At 39.2% G+C, this 20,206-nt stretch overlaps 2 protein-coding genes across 4 annotated transcripts in view; both read right to left on the bottom strand.

Annotated features, from left to right (window-relative positions):
* Positions 1 to 6,121, bottom strand: part of ap3d1 (adaptor related protein complex 3 subunit delta 1) — a 33,044-nt gene extending 26,923 nt beyond the window's left edge. The window contains exon 1 of one of the 2 annotated variants that reach the window (XM_082139811.1): positions 5,837 to 6,121. In XM_082139811.1, coding sequence (XP_081995937.1) covers positions 5,837 to 5,932 — 96 coding nt within the window. In that variant the 5' untranslated portion in view covers positions 5,933 to 6,121. The remainder of the gene's footprint in view (positions 1 to 5,836) is intronic. The other variant, XM_082139812.1, reaches the window with a different exon arrangement.
* Positions 6,122 to 6,958: 837 nt separating this feature from the next.
* hdgfl2 (HDGF like 2) lies at positions 6,959 to 19,906 on the bottom strand. 2 transcript variants are annotated; one of them, XM_082139839.1, is made up of 16 exons: positions 19,677 to 19,906; positions 19,009 to 19,085; positions 18,060 to 18,198; positions 17,806 to 17,976; positions 15,411 to 15,533; positions 15,231 to 15,299; positions 14,970 to 15,150; positions 14,696 to 14,780; positions 13,610 to 13,913; positions 13,391 to 13,521; positions 11,480 to 11,547; positions 11,307 to 11,377; positions 10,545 to 10,646; positions 10,207 to 10,360; positions 9,988 to 10,111; positions 6,959 to 7,831 (listed from the first exon to the last, which is right to left on the bottom strand). In XM_082139839.1, exons 1-16 carry the CDS (start codon positions 19,746 to 19,748, stop codon positions 7,702 to 7,704), a joined length of 2,001 nt encoding a protein of 666 aa, XP_081995965.1. In that variant the 5' UTR covers positions 19,749 to 19,906; the 3' UTR covers positions 6,959 to 7,701. The 2 variants fall into 2 exon arrangements, with proteins under 2 accessions (XP_081995965.1, XP_081995964.1); XM_082139838.1 differs by having other exon boundaries at positions 14,970 to 15,153.
* Positions 19,907 to 20,206: the final 300 nt, after the last annotated feature.

Genomic DNA, 20,206 nt, shown 5'->3' on the forward strand with positions numbered 1-20,206 from the left:
ACCTGTGGTGGATTCTGCCGTAGGGAAGAAACGTAAGCCATCGAAATCTAATCATTTACGTGAGGAGATTAAGAAGATGAGGCACGCGGGAGGAAGAGAAATGCCGACTGATGCTTGTTCTCACACGACAGCGTCAAACTTCTGTCGAATGCTGACACGTTAACCCCAGGGGATCTTTTAAAAAACTTTCAATTCTTGTACTCAAAGTCAACGAAAACCGAGCAGGACCTAAGCCATTTTACAGCTGATCGCCGTCAAAAAAGAAGGTCGCCGTCGTTCAGAAGGTATTTCTAGCGATGGCTGATTGAATGTAGCCTATGTTTAGTCCAGATTAGTATTGACCGAGTTCAGAGGCTGTCATATGTGGATCAACTTACTTTGTTGTGTATTTTCAACAGTTTCAATGTGAAAAATAACTTTTATATTGATTCAATGGATTAATTGCATGAAAAAAAAAAGGATTTATCACATTTATACTATATTATTCAGAAGTAAACATTGTAGCTGACAGTGTGTTTATGTCAGAATGTTTATTTTTAAACCACAACCTTCTAAGTGCTTCTTTTACCAATATATTTAACATATCTTTTGCATTTCTCATCCAAACAACGTCAAACTTGGCACTGCACTTACTCGTGCCCAGACAGCTGTCGAGTTTGAAATCCATCGGAGTAACGGCTCGACAGAGATATGCGAATAACAGACAGGATAAATAATTCCAATTAGTCGTTAGATTAGTCGACTAATCGATAAAATAATCGCCCGACTAATCGTTTAATTAATAATCGTTTACCCCAGCCCTAACAGGAACATCTTTACAAATGGTGCATTCTGGGTGATTTCCATTAAGAAATAATACAAAATAAGAGGTAAATAGGTTTTCCTGTCAAATCTTCATGTAGGCCTAGTTTTTATGAATGATGCACTATGGGTAATTCTCAAAAACTGAGACAGAAAATATGAAGATTCTTCAGGTTAGTGACAAATCTTCATGTTCTTATGAATGAAACTTCTTCCTCCTTCTTTCCCCGCCATTGACAGAACTTTTTAGCTTTCAGTGTTTAAGTGTTCTACAGTAGGGGCGTCATTACGCATCTTCTGAAAGAGTAGAGAATCTCCGGATCAAAACAGGCAAAAAAGCAGCAGAAACAGATGATAAAACCATTGATTATGCATGTATTATCTTGTGTTATGTTGTAGCCTTTGACAGCTTTTTGTTCAAAAAGTTGATTTTTTTTTTTAATTAAACTTACCCACATTCAAGTGTTGATAAAAAAAGAATGCATGAAGCTAGAATAAAATACAAACAAAATATTCTGGGGGCAATGAAATTTTGTGTGAAAAATATCAAAAATGCTTGCAACAAAACATTGGTGGGGAAAGAGTTCAGGGTAACTTCGACCCAGTAAAAATGAAACTCTAGAGGGAAACTAGTTATCAAATAGTCATGAATGATGCATTATGGGTAATTTCATCCCTGTAAGAACAAAACCATAAGGGAATAGAATGTTCTCCAGAAGATGTTCCTTGTCCCATCCTCATTCAGTTCTAATGAATCATGTATTATGGGTAATTTCAGCCCATTGCCATGACTGAAATATTTGTGAGTTAGCCAAGAGTTGGATTTGACCAGCTCAGCAAACCATCAGTCAAGTATGAAGACGAACTCAACGTCCTTCTCAGGCAAACAAGAGAGCACAGTCTGAGGAGTCCTTCCATCTTTTCAAGCACTACCAGCATGTTCAAACATGCCAATGATGCCCCAAAATTAATATTCAAACGCGCATATATCAAAATTACTTGGCTCAAGCGCGGCTATGGTGTCCAAAAAAACATTTAGGAGGGCAGCTCACTAGTTCTGAGACCCAGCGAGTGCTTTGGCTAAGTACACCCACCTCTTGTGGAAAACAAATATAGAGGTCTCATATGAAACCACAGGCAGAGAGCAAACAGAGCAGTGAACACACATACAGTTCATTCAGGAGGCTATGAATATTTCACAGGACTGTCCGCTGTTGGCCAGGTAACAGACACGGCATCTAGGTACGCCGGTACAGGTTACATTGATGAAGCCTTGCTGATACCCGACTCCAGATGTTTGCAGATTAAACAGGGCCAGGAGACTAGAACTGGAATGTTAAAGCAATGAACAAAGCAAGTTTTAAGGATGTTTGTATTTGAACGCATGGCACGCAAGGTGTGATTAAAACATGGTTTGATATTCAATTGAAATGAAAGTAGGAGATCAAAACCAGTCAGACCAGAATCAAGTTTGTAGTATGAAGTCAATGTAATGAGGTGCCAACTAACTACTTGAACAAGAATAATTACATATCCGATATAAAAGTTTTCGAGAGCCATAACTCAGACAGCTTGTTATCTTCATAGATGAGATCATGATGCAACATTTTTTGCCAGAGACTCAAGGCCACATCGGACAAGGCTGGTTGTTCAAGAAGGTTCACACCGTCTTTAGCACATTAGAAACGCATGGCATCAGTGTCCAGTGTTTACTAAATTTATTACATTTCATAACACGTAAATCACTGATCTGACAAACCGGTGACTAAAATCAATATGAATCTCCAAAAAAGGGAACAGAACACTGAAGAAGTTAAAGAGGGAAAGCCCTATTTGATTATAAATGCTCAGTTTTACAGCATCTTGTTCTCTTTTTTCCCAAAGGGAGGGGCGAGGACGGAGCATATTGCAAAAGAGAATTCAGCTTTGTCATTATAGGTGAACAGGAAGCCTGAGGCCTACTTCCTACTTCATCATTTCATCTTTATTTCAACCACAGATCACAAAATAAACGACAAGAAACCAGCGATTTTCATCCCTGACAGATCCAAGACGACGGCTGCGTCTCAATACCTAGTCAGCTGCCTACCTAGACAACATTTTTTGGGCATCTCAGACAAATTTGAAATCAAACATATTAGGGTATTAGCCTATAAGCCCGTTCGAACATTTAAAATCAAACTTTTTGGGGGGCATCATATGCATGTTTGAACATTTTGGGCCTCATCTGAACTAGTGATGTCACGATACCCGACTAAAATACCAATCGATACCATTGCAATAAACTAAAACAACAGTAAAAGTAATTGAATAATACGACAGAACTTAAAAATCATTGTTATATTAAAATAAAATAAAAACACTATCAATTACATTCGTTAACCTTTAATAATTCTGAACAGTTTGGGATAGGCATGGGTGACAGGATCAGAATCTTATTTCACGATATGAATAATTTAATATTTTTTTATGCAATTTTAAATCACAATACAGTCATCTTAAAATATATTTAAAATTTAAAATAAGCAAAGATGAAAATTACAATCAATATGACAAATAGACCTACAATAGGTCCATTTAACATCAGTAGCATTCAAGTAAGAAATTATAATAAAAAAAATAAAAAAAACACTGAATAGTCTTTAATCTATAAATTAGCCTAACTATACACCTAATAAATATATTTAAGATAGTCAGTCAAGCAGTGGGTGGTTTTCTCTTTTCTTTCGTTGTTTGATTAACATTAATCACACAGACAGCAGCAGGTTTATTACGCCTCTATCTCTTTAAAGGGTTAGTTCACCCAAAAATGAAAATTCTGTCAGTAATTACTCACCCTCATGTTGTTCCAACCCCGTAAGACCTTCGTTCATCTTCGGAACACAAATTAAGATATTTTTGATGAAATCTGACAGCTGGATCACTTCTCCATAGGCTTCTAAGGGACTGAAACTTGCTGGCCCAGAAAAGTTATTAAAGAGATCGTTAATATAGTCCAAGTGACTCCAGTGGCTCAATCTTAAGTATATCAAGCGACGAGAATACTTTTTGTGCGCAAAAAACAACAAAAATAATGACTTTATTCCACTATTCATTTCATTCTCTCTGGGCCTCGAGTTGGTTCACGTAGTGTTTTTGCGCAGTGCGTCAGTGTTGTACGTGACAGGCATTACACACATGACCAGCGTCGGCCAATAGTGAGCCTACGTGGTGACGTGTAACACAGACGCGTTGCGCAAAAACACTACGTGAAACTCGAGGCCCAGAGAGAATGAAATGAATAGTGGAATAAAGTAGTTATTTTTGGGGGTTTTTGCGCACAAAAAGTATTCTCGTCGCTTGATATACTTAAGATTGAGCCACTGGAGTCACTTGGACTATATTAACGATCTCTTTAATAACAGTTTCAGTCCCTTAGAAGCCTATGGAGAAGTGATCCAGCTGTCAGATTTCATCAAAAATATCTTAATTTGTGTTCCGAAGACGAACGAATGTCTTACGGGGTTGGAACAACATGAGGGTGAGTAATTACTGACAGAATTTTCATTTTTGGGTGAACTAACCCTTTAAGAGCTGATGCACGGATCCAATACATTGGAACACCTCCAATTTCTTTCTTAACCAATTAAGTTAACTGGACACACTGACTGTGTGCATGGATACTCGCCAGGCATTTTAGCATATTTTTGACCATTCAAGCGCAATAATCCGTGAAAGAGAACTGAATTCAAGATCGAATTCTATCAGAATTCTGAAGGCCAACTATGAAATCTTTTTCGAGGCTAGTTGTTTTTAAAAACTGTTAACATCGAACACTTCCTGCGCTTTGCTTTGCACACACGTGACAATGTCACACATCAACTCAAATGATGAAATATGGCTCTTAATAGAATGCTGTCATTCTTAAAGTTCTGGAACTAATAAAATGTGGAACCATACAGTTTTTGACAGCAGGGTATCGCAATACCTATCTAGTGCCGGTGTATCGTGCAACACTCAACTGAACATTTCCATTCAAATGTGTTTGAACTCTCAAATTGGACATTTGTGGGCATCATAAGCGCATCATAGCATTCAAATCATATGTAAGTTAAAATTTTTGACCTGAACATTTTGCATGATGAAGGTGCATTTGAACATTTAAATTGAATCACATGGCTGTTGTTCAAATATTTTGATTAAATGTTTTGGGGAATTCTATACGGGTTTGAACCTTTTGGGAATCATAAAAGAATCAGAACACCATTAAATGGTGTTCGAACACTCGAATTGAACATTTGTGGCCATCTTAAGCACATCAGTCAGAACGTTCAAATCTAACACATCGTACGCAAGTTCAAACGTTTGACAAGAACATTTAGTTCATATTTTAAATGTAGGACCATTTGAACCAAATATTTGGGCAACATAGGTGCATTTGATAGGTGTTCAAACATCACAGGCATCATGCGCGTTCGAATCTTCGAATCGAACATCGTAGAACGCGCCTATGATGCCCCCCGAAAAGCTGTCTCCTAGATAGGCTTCTAGATAGGTTTTGTGACACGGCCAATCTCATGACACGCATAAGTGAGGCAAGCTATAGCCTATTGAATTAACATCTTTCTTTTAGCGTACCGAATCGGTTTATCACATGCATAATTACACAAGAAACAAGATGGACTCAAATTTGTATTTATTTTAAAGAATATATTTATATAGGTGTCATAACCGTTAGCAATGCTAACTGGCCTCATACATGATAAACAAAACGATGACAGACTGTTCTAACAACATTAACAGCTGTCACCTACCACACCAGGATTAATAAATCACCGAAATAATAATATTTTGAGTTTAATATATAAATATAGTTTGTTATCTAAGCACATTTGACAGGTTATAGCCGGTTAGCTCACCTGAAATCAGGTGATTTGAAATCACTGACACGAGATCAACTTGATTCATTTATACCAGCTGCGTTTAAGGCATATTTACAAAAACATCCAATTCTGATTTTAATATAAAAGGAAATAAACTGATAGAAGTGTCTCACCTCATCTTCCTTATGGTTCCTAATGCCACGTACTAAATCCTGCAGGTTTTTATCGAACATCCGATCGATGCTCCCCTTTACGATCTTCAGAGCCATGATGATTTCCCTCCTGTCCGACCGGACCGAACCGCAAACACGGGCTTTATCTGAGTACTGACCGGCCCGCAGGAGCGCTAGTCTCTCATTCAGTCCCGAACAGCGGCCTGTGCAGGAGGGGTTTTGCTCTTTCTGTAAGTGCTGATCTGCAGCGGACCCGTCTAGGAAATGGCTGACAAAATGGCGGACAGGTCACCTGACTGACAAACCCATGCACACTGCTAGCGCGCGACGCGACGCAGACGCTTCCCAATCCCAGCGTGTCGTTTATTGGGATTATTATTTCACATTTCCTTCTTGATGTTGTGAAGAATGTTTTTTTTTTGTTGTTGTTTTTTTCACGGATTCATTTTCATTATTATTATAATAATCTTAGCCAAGTTTCACATTGCATAAATAATTCTAATCAGATAACGTTAATAGAAAACCTTACTTTCTAGACTAAGTTGAATCAAGCTGTTTAAAAAACAAAACAAAAAAAACAAAAAAAACCGAATGATTAATCATCAAATAACTCCGTATTCTTCACTTGGGATCATTTGTAATCTCCTATTTCCGTTATTTTATAATATCAAGTTGCACTTTGAATTAAATAAATGAATATATTACAAATAAAACTGTCTAGACCGCAAGCTAGCGCGACGCGTCATTAGGGGTTTGCGTTCGTATGACGTCAGCGCTCAGTAGACCAATCAAAGCCTTTGTTTATACAAGCAACTGAACGAGTTTGCCGTAAGCCAAGAGTATTCATTATAAGATTAAAAACTTCGCACAGAAAAAACTAAATAATTAAAATGTTAATGAGCTGGTGATTTACATAACATACGCTATTTAAATTACATTCAATATTATTTTACACATTTTTTAAAGTAATACCAGTCAGTCATAATGTGTATGTTTGTAGACGCATTGTTCCATACTACTCCTACTAACACTGAAACATACAGTCTATACTGTGTAGTATGCACTAGGCAGTATGTTAGTACTCTATTCCAAACATGTCCAGTGAATATCCTTATAACAACATTGTCGGCCATCATGCGGAATTTTTTATTTAATCCTTCACGGATACTAAAAAAAGCTTGGACCAAGTTACATAGCACTAGAAACATGTTTATAATAAGCATGTTTTATGACATCCAAAAAAAGAATAGCATTATTGGGGTCAACCTATGCAGATGTAAGTTGTGAATATTAGAGGACCAAACAACAGACAACAAAAGGTATGTCTACAGAATTTAGTAAAAGTCCATAGACAGAGTTATTGAAATCCATACCAGACAGATCAGATGTAGATTTGAGCACTAAAAATGATGAAACTTCATGATCTCTTGTAGTGGGTGTCAATCAACAAAACCAGCCTGCTTTACTTTTCTTTTTTTTAAACATTTTCCTTTTTCATAAAAAAACAAAAGGAAAAAAGTTACTCATAAAAAGCAGCTACATAGAACAAGCACAGTCTTCAAATACATTTGGGCTTCGGTGTTCCCCCCCCCCCCCCCCTAGACGTCAGTGTGGTTCTGAAATGTAACGTTCCCCTTCGGCTATCCAAATGTGGTTAGTGCAGAAACATACACATCCAACATTTAGATTAAGGCGCTTGTTTGCCTCGTGACGTCTCGATTCAAAAGTGCTAATAATGTTCATATCACGTTTTATGTACAACACGAAAAACTCATGTAGGTCACAAAGGTGGGCAGACAAAAAGTAACACAAATGAATGAAGGAAGCCAAAGTGTGTTTGTGAGCGTAAAAGAGACAAACGCAGTTCAGCTCTCAGAAGACATCTGCTCGTCCTGTGCTCTGCTGTCCTCTTTTACGTCTGTGTCTGCTGTCGGATTGGGCTCTGGAGAGTCAGTTGTGAGTGTTTGCTGCTCTATAGGGTCATCTGGATTAGGCCTGGAAGACAAATAAAACATTAGTCTGCATGTATTTAGATTGAATGGGCCATCTATGTCCTTTTACAAAGTCTTGATTTTTGTCTCTACTAGAATAGGCCTTCATGTTTGAATGTTATCAGCGTAGTTCAACGAGTCCGTTTCCCGAAAGCGTAGTTCTAAACGAACATTCGCAAACAGCATCGCAAAGTTGTGTGGTTGGAACGACAGCTCTGTGGTTAGAAGCATAGTTTCTTGTTTGCATGAGCCAAGTAAGCAAGCTGACATTCAGTACAATCTATATCTTTTATTTAGAATAAGTACAAATGTCATTTACATCTTTTAATTTGTCAAGAGGTTAAAAGCACCGTTTTTGAAGAGTGCGCATGTGCGTACGTGCTTTACTACGTAAGAACGAGCCTATTATTGAATCTGGAAATAAAGCAAAATAACTGAGAAAAATGAGAAATGGTCCTCAGATGCCATGTCCGTAATTTATTTAAAGATTCAGTAAAATAAGTTATTACTCCACCACCTGCGTGACATCATTAACCAACGTGGTTGAACGACCAATTTGCGACAGTACGGTTTCAGGAAACAGTCGTGACTAGCTAGTATGGTACTTAAGCAGTGAGTCATGTTGTTGTACGGGAAACGCACCCCTGTTTAGTTCTTGTCTCCATGAAGCCCCTCCTTCTGAAAAGTGCAATGTGCTATGATTGTGTGGCTGGACCAGTGTGTTGTGATTGGTCAACCGCTTCAAACGCGTTTCAGAAAAGCCACGGACCTTTCCATAACCGTGAGTTACAGCACACTACTAACGCAACTCAACCAGGCCTCGCCTCATTTTTTGCATATGCCTTGGGCAGGAATTCATTAAAGAGATTAGTCCACCCAAAAAAGAAAATTATAGGGTCAGAGGTCACTTTTTCGCCAGAACTCCCGTACGGCCGTTGCCAGTGATTAGAGATTATAAAGATATAAATATGGATTGTTTTCTTACACAAAGTCACAAACGCATCACTTCGCTTCAGAAGGCCTTTATTAACCCCCTGAAGTCGTAAGGATTACTTTCATGATGGATGGATGCACTTTTTTGGGCTTCAAAAAACAAGGTACCATTCACGGCCATTATAAAGCTGGGAAGAGCCAGGATTTTTTTTTTTATATAACTCTGTGTTTGGCTGAAAGGAGAAAGTCATAAACACCTAGGATGGCTTGAGGGCGAGTAATTTACGGGATAATAACATTTTTGGGTGAACCAACCCTTTAAAGGTGACCTATAATGCCCATTTTCACATGATGTAATATAAATCTCTGATGTCTTCAGAATGTGTCTTGTAAAAGTTCCTGGGTGTGAGAAAAAAGTTTTTGGGTGTGAGGCAAAACGTGCCGTTTTTTGTGTGTGTTCCTTTAAATGCAAATGAGCTGCTGCTACCCGCCCCCGTTCAGAAGACGGCCGATCCTTTGCACGAGCTTCCGAAACTGGAACAACATAAAAGCCGAATTTCTCTCAGGCAAAATGTCAATAATACCCAGTAGCGGAGTGCAGCCTTATATGTTTGAACCGGAGTCAGACACAAATGGAGAGACTGCAACTGTTAGACTGTACATGGACATTTCCATTTATGTTACTTAGTTGTTGTGGAGTTACGTTTATTCATCTCATCGACTAGCCTGTACCGTCATGTTAATCTATAAACTGTTGTATAGGTGCTTGTGTGTGAACTGTATTAGGATGCCCACAGAGCCAGGGCGGGATCTAGTGCAGATCGTCACCCGTCGTGGGCGGGGTTTCCCTACTCTTAGAGTAGGGGGAAATTTGAGAGATTGATAATGATACATGGGGATTATAAAAAAAAGTATTAGGTAGATTTTTACACACACTGTGGACACACATCTGTGTTCAAACACCTTATAAAAGTGAATTTTGCATAATAAGTCCCCTTTAAATGAGGAATATTGTGGCATGTTTGTTCCAGGAAGAAAACTCAAGACTACAATCGAGGCTCTTAAGGAAGTTCAGAAACAGTGTGCACTGAATAATTCCCTCTGGAGTGACTTGGTGCTTTGTAACAACAGCAACATTACACACTAAAGAAAACTGCAACTGTAAAAAGAACTAGGAAAATTTGTAAACTAATTATTAAAACAAGGCGAAAGATGGCCGCTCTTCACCTGATGCCGTTTGGGGATTTGTTCTCATCCTGTTTCTCATGGTCTGTGGGATTGGGCTTGCTTTCGGTATCAGAAACGTCTTTTATCTCGCTTTCTGATTCTCCGTTCACTGGTTTAGAGTCGTCTGGGAGAAAGAAACAAAGCGCAAGCAGAAAGCATATTTTAAAACTGGTTTAAATGCTTGAAATGATGTGGAAACGTTCCAGATTCACAGTTTACCTGTGTTTTGTGTGTCTTGCTCATTGCTTTCTTGGTTCTTTTCATCCGGTTTTGATTTACCGGTCTCAATCTTGCCAATGAACTGGAGCTTTAGTTTATTGTAGACTGCGGTGGCCTTCTCCATCACTGCACTACTTGCTTTGTACCGGCGAATCTAAAAGACAAAAAGACAGTCAGAAGTGTGCAAGTGTTATGATGGGAATGCTATCCCATGTCAATCGCTAGTTGTCAAAACTGCATACTGCACCTTTAAATAGTAAAACGGATTGCAAATGGAAATTCACATCGACTTTTAGATATCAGCGTGTCGTTTTCAGGTTTTCTGTAAGTTCTTGTACCTTTTTGAGTGTGGCAATAACATCTGCGTTCTTCTGCAAGATGTGAGTGGTCACTTGTACCGAGCCGAGCTCATCCAAGGCCTGTAGACACTTCTCAATGTCCTACAGATTGAAAGGAAGCAGAATGATACCAGGGGACTCACATCAGGGCGCTTTCACAAGTACAACTGTTGCTAGAAATATGGCGTCTGGCAGAGAATGATGAGTGGCTGAACTAGGGTTATTATCGTTAATTGAAATACAGCTGAAATAAAATATAAATATACAAAAAACTAAAAAAATGTAAATGTTGCATTGGCAACAAACTGAAATAAGTTGAAGTCGAACCACTAAAATTACTAACTGCCAATTAATAAAAGCTTAAACTGAAATAAAAATAAATTAAACCTATCTCTAATCAACTCAGATTGAAACTACTTGAAACTGTAATATATTTAAAAAACAAACATTAAAAAATAAATAAATTCCTGTACAAAAATAACAGTAATAAATCAAACTATTTGTTTCACTACAAATAAAAATGAAGTGTGCATTGACTTCTGTGGAGTGATTTAAATGAACAGAATGAAGTAAAAGAAGCGTTTGAATCAACTGATTGGATGAATTGGACATCCTAAAAGAGCGTGCTTAACCAGAAACATTGCTTGTGTGAATACTAGACATGGTACCTTTGCCAGTGTAATGTTAATGGCTTTCATGTGTGAAAGTGACTACTGATCCCGATGAATTTCAAAAGGTCATTTTGATGACAAGACTACTTACTGGGTTGTCAACTTTCAGTGCAAACTTGATGTCTGTGTGGAGCTTCTGTAGTTTCTCTTCAGGTGAGGGTTCTGAATTTATACAGGACGATAGAAACAATACTTAAAGTCTGATTGACCATAGAAATGATTTTTAAAAAAGGACTGAACCACCATGAGAACGTTTCATGTGACCTTTTTTCTTCTCAACTTTCTTCTCAGGTTGACGCACCGACTTCCGTTTTGGCTTCTCGGGCTTAGACCTAGTGGGAAACAGTAATAATTAATGACATAGAGAGTCCCAAGAGTTGTGCCGCAGTGGTTTTATCAAGGTTGAGCCTGAAAAACCTAGGACTAGTTTGCAAAAGTTGTTTTTTTGAAATAATCTCCAATATTTAATGAACGATTCGATTGACAGCGGTGGTCGAAGAGGCAAAGTTGCTCAGAATGAGGAGTTCTACCATGCGGTATGAAAATCGCGTGGTATACAATCCTTTAAGCATGCGGAAAACACGAAGGTGGCCAATTTCTTTCAAATTTTCTCACAGGCCTCTAGGGCCGTGAGTAGGGCTGGGACAACGCGTCGAGATTTTTTCTTGGAAAAGCACTCTCTGTATTAGCTTAAAGTCCTCAAGTTTACATTGGTTACTGTATTCTTTCAATTGCTCTAAACAAGTATTTTGGGTGACCTTTTTATTTTTTTATTGAATGCTAGACATCAAGTTGTTATTTTCATCTGAAAGAAGAACTTTTTTTCAGTAAGCTAGGCCCTATGTGTTCAGTAAGCTTGTTTCAGTAAGCTATGTGTTTTCAAGACTTTGAGGTTTTATTGAATGCTACCTCTGACTAAGAATGCATTACTATGCACTTGTATAGTCTTTTATTTTGGAATTTTAAGAGCAATAAACATATATTGCAATGTTAAGGAATTCATGTTTTTTTCATTCAGATATGTAAATTAACATGTATAAATTGCTATTAGTCAATTAATGGGGATTGGGGAGATAATCGATAATCGAACCGGAAAAATGAATCGTTAGATTAATCGATGCATCGGAAAAATAATCGCTAGATTAATCGTTTAAAAAAATAATCGTTTATCCCAGCCCTAGCCGTGAGTCAAACAGCCCCAGCGAGTTTAGTTTCTATCAGCCTCTGTTACCCTTGTCTGAAAGATCCTCAAACTTCATTGGCATTCTTGGCACCTTGGACGATGACACAGCATGCCAATGTTCAAGTCAATCAGACTTAGGGTTGCATAGTTATAGCCATACTTATGTTAATGTTATAGCAAAAATCTAGTAGCCAAGGATTCCAATGATATAAGAAACTTGATACACCTATGCCTTGATACACCTATGCCTTGATACACCTATGCCTTGATACACCTATGCCTTGATACACCTATGCCTTGATACACCTATGCCTTGAACCCCTAAAAATCAATTCAAGCTAAATAAACAAAAACAAAAAAACTAATACAAATGACAAACGCACGTCAAATTAAAATGAAAACTCAATATAAAACTATTTGAATACAAATAATACTAAAATGGTGGGAAATACTGCAAATAGCACTGCGAGGCGCACAGTTGATTCGACTCAACAGGCTCTATGCACGATCGCTTCCGCGGTTTGTCTCAGCCCGCCCAGTTACATCCGGTGCTGCGTCGGAAGCCGTTTTTGCATTAGGTTGAGATAATGGCAAATTACACTCGCTGTTTACAAGAACTTGCAGCGGTTAACGTGAATGATGTTAACAATATTGCGAGGCAGTTAGCTGTCACACATAAGAGGAAGAAAGAGAAGGGCTTTAAATTAGAAATTTCGAGCTACATCGACAACTTTGAGGGCGAGTATCCTCTCATATCGCGCGAAATCCGACTAGCGAATCAGTTTCTAAAATCGTTGTCTCCGTTTCTGAGAAAATGAATTTTATTAAAGTTTTGCCGCTATACACTTCGCTATAGAACGCTCTATGCGGAAGTAAAGACGCTGGCTGAGATCCTACCGGAAATACGTCAGCAGCGTTCGTGCATAGAGCCCATTGATTCCAATAGTTTTGTTAGCATGTTGCTATTTGAACAGTGCAATCCAAATACATACCTCGCTTTGTGTTTCTCCTCTGATCTCTGTGGCTTCCTTTCTTTGTTATGTCTCTCCTTTTTCTCTTTCACCTCCTTCTCTTTCTTTTGCCGCCCTTTCTGGCTATCTTGACGCTTGGCCGATTTTTTTACCTAGAGAAGAAACGCAACAACCCAAACGCAGTTAACATTTTGAGAAACGACACAAGTACAAAGAGTTGAGAAAGTTGTGGTGACTGACCTCTGAGGGAGGTGGAGAGTCGGAGTCTGATGGAGCAGGGATGGGGGCAGGGGGAGGTTTCTTGGATTTTTTGAGAGGGTGATCTTCCACGTCCTCATCAGAGCTGCTGCTGCTGCCACTGCTGCTGCTTCCTCTCCTGGCCTTGGTCTCTTTCTCTTTTTTCCTTTGTTCTTCCTCCTCTTTTTCTCGCTCCCGGAGCCGACGGAGCTCTTCTGCCTCCTCCCTCTTCCTTCGCTCCTCCAGTTCCTTCCGCCGCTCCTCATCTCTCTTTTTCCACTCACTGACGCGGTCCGCCCCGCTATCGCTTCGCATTAAAAAAAAAACAAAGACAAACTCAAATAACCATACATGTGTTGCTCAAATTCATAGAATATTTTGATGTTCTTTGTATATCATGGGAACTGTTTTTGACAATATATTAAAATCGGACATATTAGTCTGATGATGTTTCTACAAATTTTTCATATTTAAAATGAACCATTTATTGCAATTAAGTTGTAAAAACAGGTAGTTTTGTAGTTTTTAAAACTTTGAGGTCACATGACATGTAGTCTTATGGGAAATCTGTTACACTACTTATTATGTAGTCGGTTTTTTTCCATCTCTTTTCCACGCATTGTGAAAAAAATTGGCCAACCAATTAGATTTACGCTTAAGATCACATACCACTGCTGTAACATTAAACTATGACTAGGTGGCGTTAATGAACACCATTTTGCTAAGCAACAGCGAATAGCAGAGGAACAATCGGAGAAGACCGGCTTTTGTCTCTGTTAACTTGTATTTGGTTTTGTGTAAAAAATAAAACACATTTTTGCTTTTCTGCAAGTGCCACCAACTATCAAAGTGATTTTGCATATCTAAATCTAGGTTGCATATATCTAAGATAGACTATCTACAATTTTTTTTGCATTGGTCTGAATTTTTACGTTTAACTTTCATGTTAGCGTGAACAAGCATTAAGGGTCCGAAAGAGGGTGGAAAATTGTCATATTGAACAAATTTTAAGGCAAAACAAAAGTATTAACATTATTAGTGTAAATGTACATGTAAAAAATGCTAGAAAGGAAAAGAAACCAAACTCACCTATCACTATCTGATGAAGAGGAAGGAGGCCTTTCTGGAGCTGGTTTGGTTTTCCTTCCACGTGGCTTTGGTGGAGGTTTCTCCGCTTGGAAAATGAAGCAAAAAGAAAAGTGTCCTTTAGTATTCTGATGTACTTGTCTAGGATTCCTGATATCCGAGTGCTGAGGATAACCGTCTCAGGTAATGTTTCCATCCACTTGCTATTCAACGCAATTACTCAACCATTAAAACCAATTATAATATATGCTGGGTTCATGTTGCAAAGCGTTCTCACCTTTCTTGCGCCCTTGAGGGCCTTTCCTTGCAGGAGGAGGTTCGGAATCGGAATCGGATTTGGATCCAGACTGCGATTCGGATCCAGAGACGGCCGGCCGTGGCTTATCGTCTTCTGATTCGCTCTTAGCAGCTTTCTGATCTGACTGGGAGCCAGAGTCTGAATCAGAGCCTGATGATGCCTTCTAAGATGATACAAAAACAGTTTAACATCAAGCAAGTATGTAATTATAGACAGCCAATGTCACTGAGGTCTTCTCACCTTCCTCCTGCCTCTGCCAGCTGGCTTTTTGCCACCTCGACCGCCTGAATCCTTCTGTGGTGTGAAGTCCTGGAGAACACATTAGTAACTTAATACAATTTTAATAGCATTTTTGGCAATAATGAAGCCTTGAGGTGTTTGAGCAAATTATCGACCCAGTACAATTCCAGACAAGAATACCTGGTCGCTGTTTTTGCCGGATTCAGAGTCAGAGCTGGGTGATGGTTCCGGTTCTGAGGGAGATCCACTCTCCTCTACATCTCGATCACTGGATGATGCCCGTGTTCTCTTCACTGGTGGCCGCTGCAAAGTCAATTAAAAGTCAAAAATTAATTTAACTGTTTTTTTTATACATCTTGTCCATGCAATTACAAAGTATTGAGACACAAAAGCACCATAAAAGTAGTTCATTTGAGTTTTACTCCAAGTATAAAGCAGGTACTCCATTGGATGTTTTGCCCAACTACATCCTTTAAGCCCAAAGTACACTTTAACACAGCCAAATGCACGGCCTTTCAAAGAATACTCCGTTTGTTAGCGTGCATGAACACAAATATACGCATTAAAAGGTTTCAACCTTGTCCAGAGTGTCTGTGCTATTTTTCTCCAAAAGGTATTAGTGATAAATGTCTTTGCGCTCTTGTTTACACCAGGTCATTTATGCGTTTTTACTGATCGGAGAGATATACAATATGCTAAAATTGTTCCATTTACACTTGGCCACATAAATGTGTCTCCGCAAAATCAATATAAACCCAATCTTCAATTCCAGCGCTACATGCAAATTCAACGAAGTTCACGTCAATGAAAGCAACAGATATGAGCTGCATTTCATTTATTTGAAGTGGTTTGAGTGATCAGATCTCGAAAGCATTTCGGAGGGCATTTACACCTGGGCTGCATTTCCCAAAAGCATCGTTAGACTAAGTTGATCATAGACACCATTGGTGGCTTGGGCTAACGATGGATCAACTTGGGCTTACGATGCTTTTGGGAAACGCAGCCCTGGTTTTTTCACAATCCGACAGCTATCTGATCAGAGAAAACGTATGAAGTGACCAGGTGTAAATAAGCACTTAAACTAGAGTTGCATGTATTTATTAACCCCTTCACACAATGTGCGTGTCTATTGTTGTTGTGTCTCCAGCAGTTTTTTGTTGTTGTTCCATTTCATCCGTCTCGTTTACGGAAAACAACGGGCCGAGCCAGTGTCTCCACTTTGTGGACAAACTAATTAGTGCTAAATAATTCGAAGCACACGTGCAAACTGAGCGGACATAGCACATGTGGTTAAAAAACATGCAGAACGCGTGCAGTGTGTGCGTACAGTGCTGATGACGAAATTATGCCACAAGCACTGTATACAAACCCTAGCGTAAATGTAAAATATGTATACTTTGGGCTTTAGCCATAACAACATTCATAACATAGAAGGACCCTAATGCTTAAATAAAAACTAGATGGCAAAACACTGATTCCTCTACAAACACTTTTCTATTTAACACTATAAATATTGTGACTAACTAAAACTATGACGTTAAGGAGAAATTCAAAGGGTTCCAACGATATAAGAAACTTGATACACCTATGCCTTGAACCCCTAAAAATCAATTCAAGCTACCGTATTTTCCGCACTATAAGGCGCACCGGATTATAAGGCGCACCTTCAATGAATGGCCTATTTTAGAACTGTTTTCATATATAGGGCGCACCGGATTATAAGGCGCATAGAATAGAAGATACTGCAGTCAAACGTTTGACTGGGTTTGCGTTATGCAGTGGTCACCAACCTTTTCAAGCCTAAGATCACATCCAAAGTCCAAATGTAAACCAAGATCTACCACTTGCAAAAAAATATGAAAAAATATGAAAAAACATGTGGCTGAGCTGTAAAACCTTGACGCGTCCGCATGAGCGCGAAGGTAATAAAAAACTAATATCCGTCTGCTCGGGCAGATTCGGCTCCCAGTCGTGCATCTTCGGATGCGGAGGCGCGCGCGCGGCAAAATGACGTCATTGTGACAGCGCGCGCGCCTCCGCATCCGAAGATGCACGACTTTGAGCCGAATCTGCCCGAGCAGACGGATATTAGTACATCTCATCACACTGGCACCCAGTTTGCGCGTCTAAATCAGTTGTATGGTCTGGTGTTCAGTCTAAAACAAAACAGTTGCGTCAAGTATAAATGCCTCGTCTGTTTGGGGAGGTGCGCGCGCAGTCAGCGGAGGCTCGCGCTCCGGTGCCAGGCGAAAGTATAAACAAAAGGTTTAAGTCAGCGGTTGTTTTACAGACATTAATATAAGGCGCCAGATCCATATATAAGGCGCTCCGGATTATAAGGCGCACTGTCGTTTTTTGAAAAAATTAAAGGCTTTTAAGTGCGCCTTATAGTGCGGAAAATACGGTAAATAAACAAAACCACTAATACTAATACTTGTATTCTATTATTCACCTGAAGGTATAACGCATAACACTGCAGGAGAAAAAAATAAAAATGACAGAATAGATGAAAATGAGGATAAACTGCTGATTTACACAATAAGCGATCATGTTGGCTTGCTTCATGTTTCAATACCTTTGCAGCAGGAGCTTTCCGCTTCACTGCCGCCTTCCTTTGATCCTCACTCCCAGAGTCAGAATCATCACTTCCCGTTTCAGCTTTCCTTGGTACCACTGCTTCCTCTTCATCTTCTGCATCACTCCCCGCAGCAGGTTGGTTGTCCTCGCTTTCCGATGATGACGCAGCCTAAACAAACACAAGGCAAACGTGACAAATTAGCATTTGGTGTCACGAAACAACAGATTTCGGTTGTAGAAATGAAGTCTTACTGCAGGTGTGGTATAGGAGGCATGAGGGTTGTTTTGGATTTCCCACAAGCCTTCATTGAACCCTTTCCTTTTGTTGGGCTTCCCATACCGGTCTTGGTTCTTTTCATACGCAAAAAGGTCCTTAGGTGCAAGGAATGCTCTGAAAGAAAATAAGAAGCAGTTAAAATCTGAATTATAAATACATTTAACATCAAAACTCTTCTTTTGTATTGTGATGTACATCCGAGTGTAACAGATTTTCGGAAAAACAAATATGTAGGGTGGGACGCAGCTGAATGTAAGCATAAAGGAGTTAAAGGATTGAAGAATTCTGCATTTGTCTCAAGAGAGAAGACTGTAATTTTACTGGAAGATTTTGAGTTATGGTATTTTGATTCAGTGGTACAAGGTCAAAACATTAAAAAAAGTGCACAGATGAGCGGTTTACAATAAGACTATAATGTGCATTTATACAATAGTTAGTATTTTCATTTCATGCCAACTTTAATATATAAAAGGAAACCAGATGAGGCCTGATCCCTGGAGTGACATCTATAAAAAAGTTCTCATAGTGCCACCTGTTGACTTATGGGGTCAGATGAATTTAAATATGTTACTTCAAGGCAGTTTTGACAGGCAATGCTTTTTAAAAAGCACTGCAATTATCAATCAACATTAATAAACAGAATAAAGAGAAAACAATGAAGTAACGCACACAGCTCATTAGAAGATCCAAACCAGGGTTACCCAATCCTGTTCCTGGATTCAACACTGATCCAACACACCTGCGTGTAATTATCAAGAAGATCCTGACTATCTTAATCAGCTGGTTCAGTTGTGTTTGATCAGGGTTGGAGCTGAACTTTGCAGATCTCCAGGAACAGGATTGGGCGCCCCATGATCTAAAGTAACATGCCTCTATTTACCATCAGTAACGCCCAGGTACTCATTAAAATCCGGGGATACGTACGTTTCGTGAGTCCCGAAGAAAAAAATGGGGATCTTATTAGGTGGTGGTTTGACAGCTCCTTCCGCAACATCTTCAATCTGGAAGAAACATACAGTCCAAATATTACAATAAGGTGATCACATGTTTTCCAGAAATAGATCTACATTGAAAATTGAAGTTCTGCAGAATTAAACACTAATTTAGAAATGGGTTTTCTATTTTGCACCGGGTGGGTCACTTTAAATATGGACAGAAAGAATGTCCATGTGTAAACATGACACTCAACCCCCACCCCCCCCATTTTACATGTGATTGGGCAATGTAAATACAATGTAAAAGTCTCAAGTCTAAATGAAGGAATTATTCATATAATCCCATTATGCATCTAAAGACGACTCCCAATGAATAATATACAAAAAATAAACAGGACTTTGTTCACGCGACCTTAGCTGCTTCTCCAGCAAACAAGTTAGCCAGCCAGCTAGCCTCATACATTCATGAATAAGGTCATAAATATGGAACAAATACATCCATTAAGATGCCTAGACTTTAGAGTAATAGATAGCACGGGTTTGTCTGCAAACATATATTTCGTAAACGACCAGGCACTGAGGTAAAGCTGGTGGGGGGGGGGGGTGTGTGCACTGGATGCAGCGCGAGCCTTGCGCGAGCTCCCCTGCTCCTCTTACCCGGGCCGGCCAGTGGGGATATCCCTTCATTTTAGCAAAGACAAGATCACCGGGCCGGAAGTTGTGCGGCATCTTGTCGTCCCTCTATGCACCGCTCCTCGTTCTGCTTGTTTGTGTTCGCCCGCGGTCCGTTTTTTCAGGCCGAAAGACAGTCCTGGTGCAGATACAGTAGGTGAGGAAAGGCGGTTGGTTTCTGCAGCGGTTTCCGCTCATTCCATTTTTTTGCCAGCGGAAGTCCCGCCCTCTGGCGATCGCTGATTGGAGGAACGGACTGGCACTCTTTACGTCCACCAATAAGAATGCACAATGTGTACACCGCTAAAGACTTCAATTTAATAGTATTATATTAAGATTCGCACTGCTGATTATAAAACGACTGTTGGAAATTAAATCGGGAGCTAATCAAAATAATGATATACTTTCTTGATTGCAACATATATATAAAATGCATTCAATGTAATGTAATGGCACTTTTATGTATTTGTATCTAAAAAAAGATTTACTCGATTCACTTTAATGAATTACTACTA

Source organism: Leuciscus leuciscus (genome assembly GCF_965113295.1).
Source record: "Leuciscus leuciscus genome assembly, chromosome: 15".
NCBI lineage: Eukaryota > Metazoa > Chordata > Actinopteri > Cypriniformes > Leuciscidae > Leuciscus > Leuciscus leuciscus.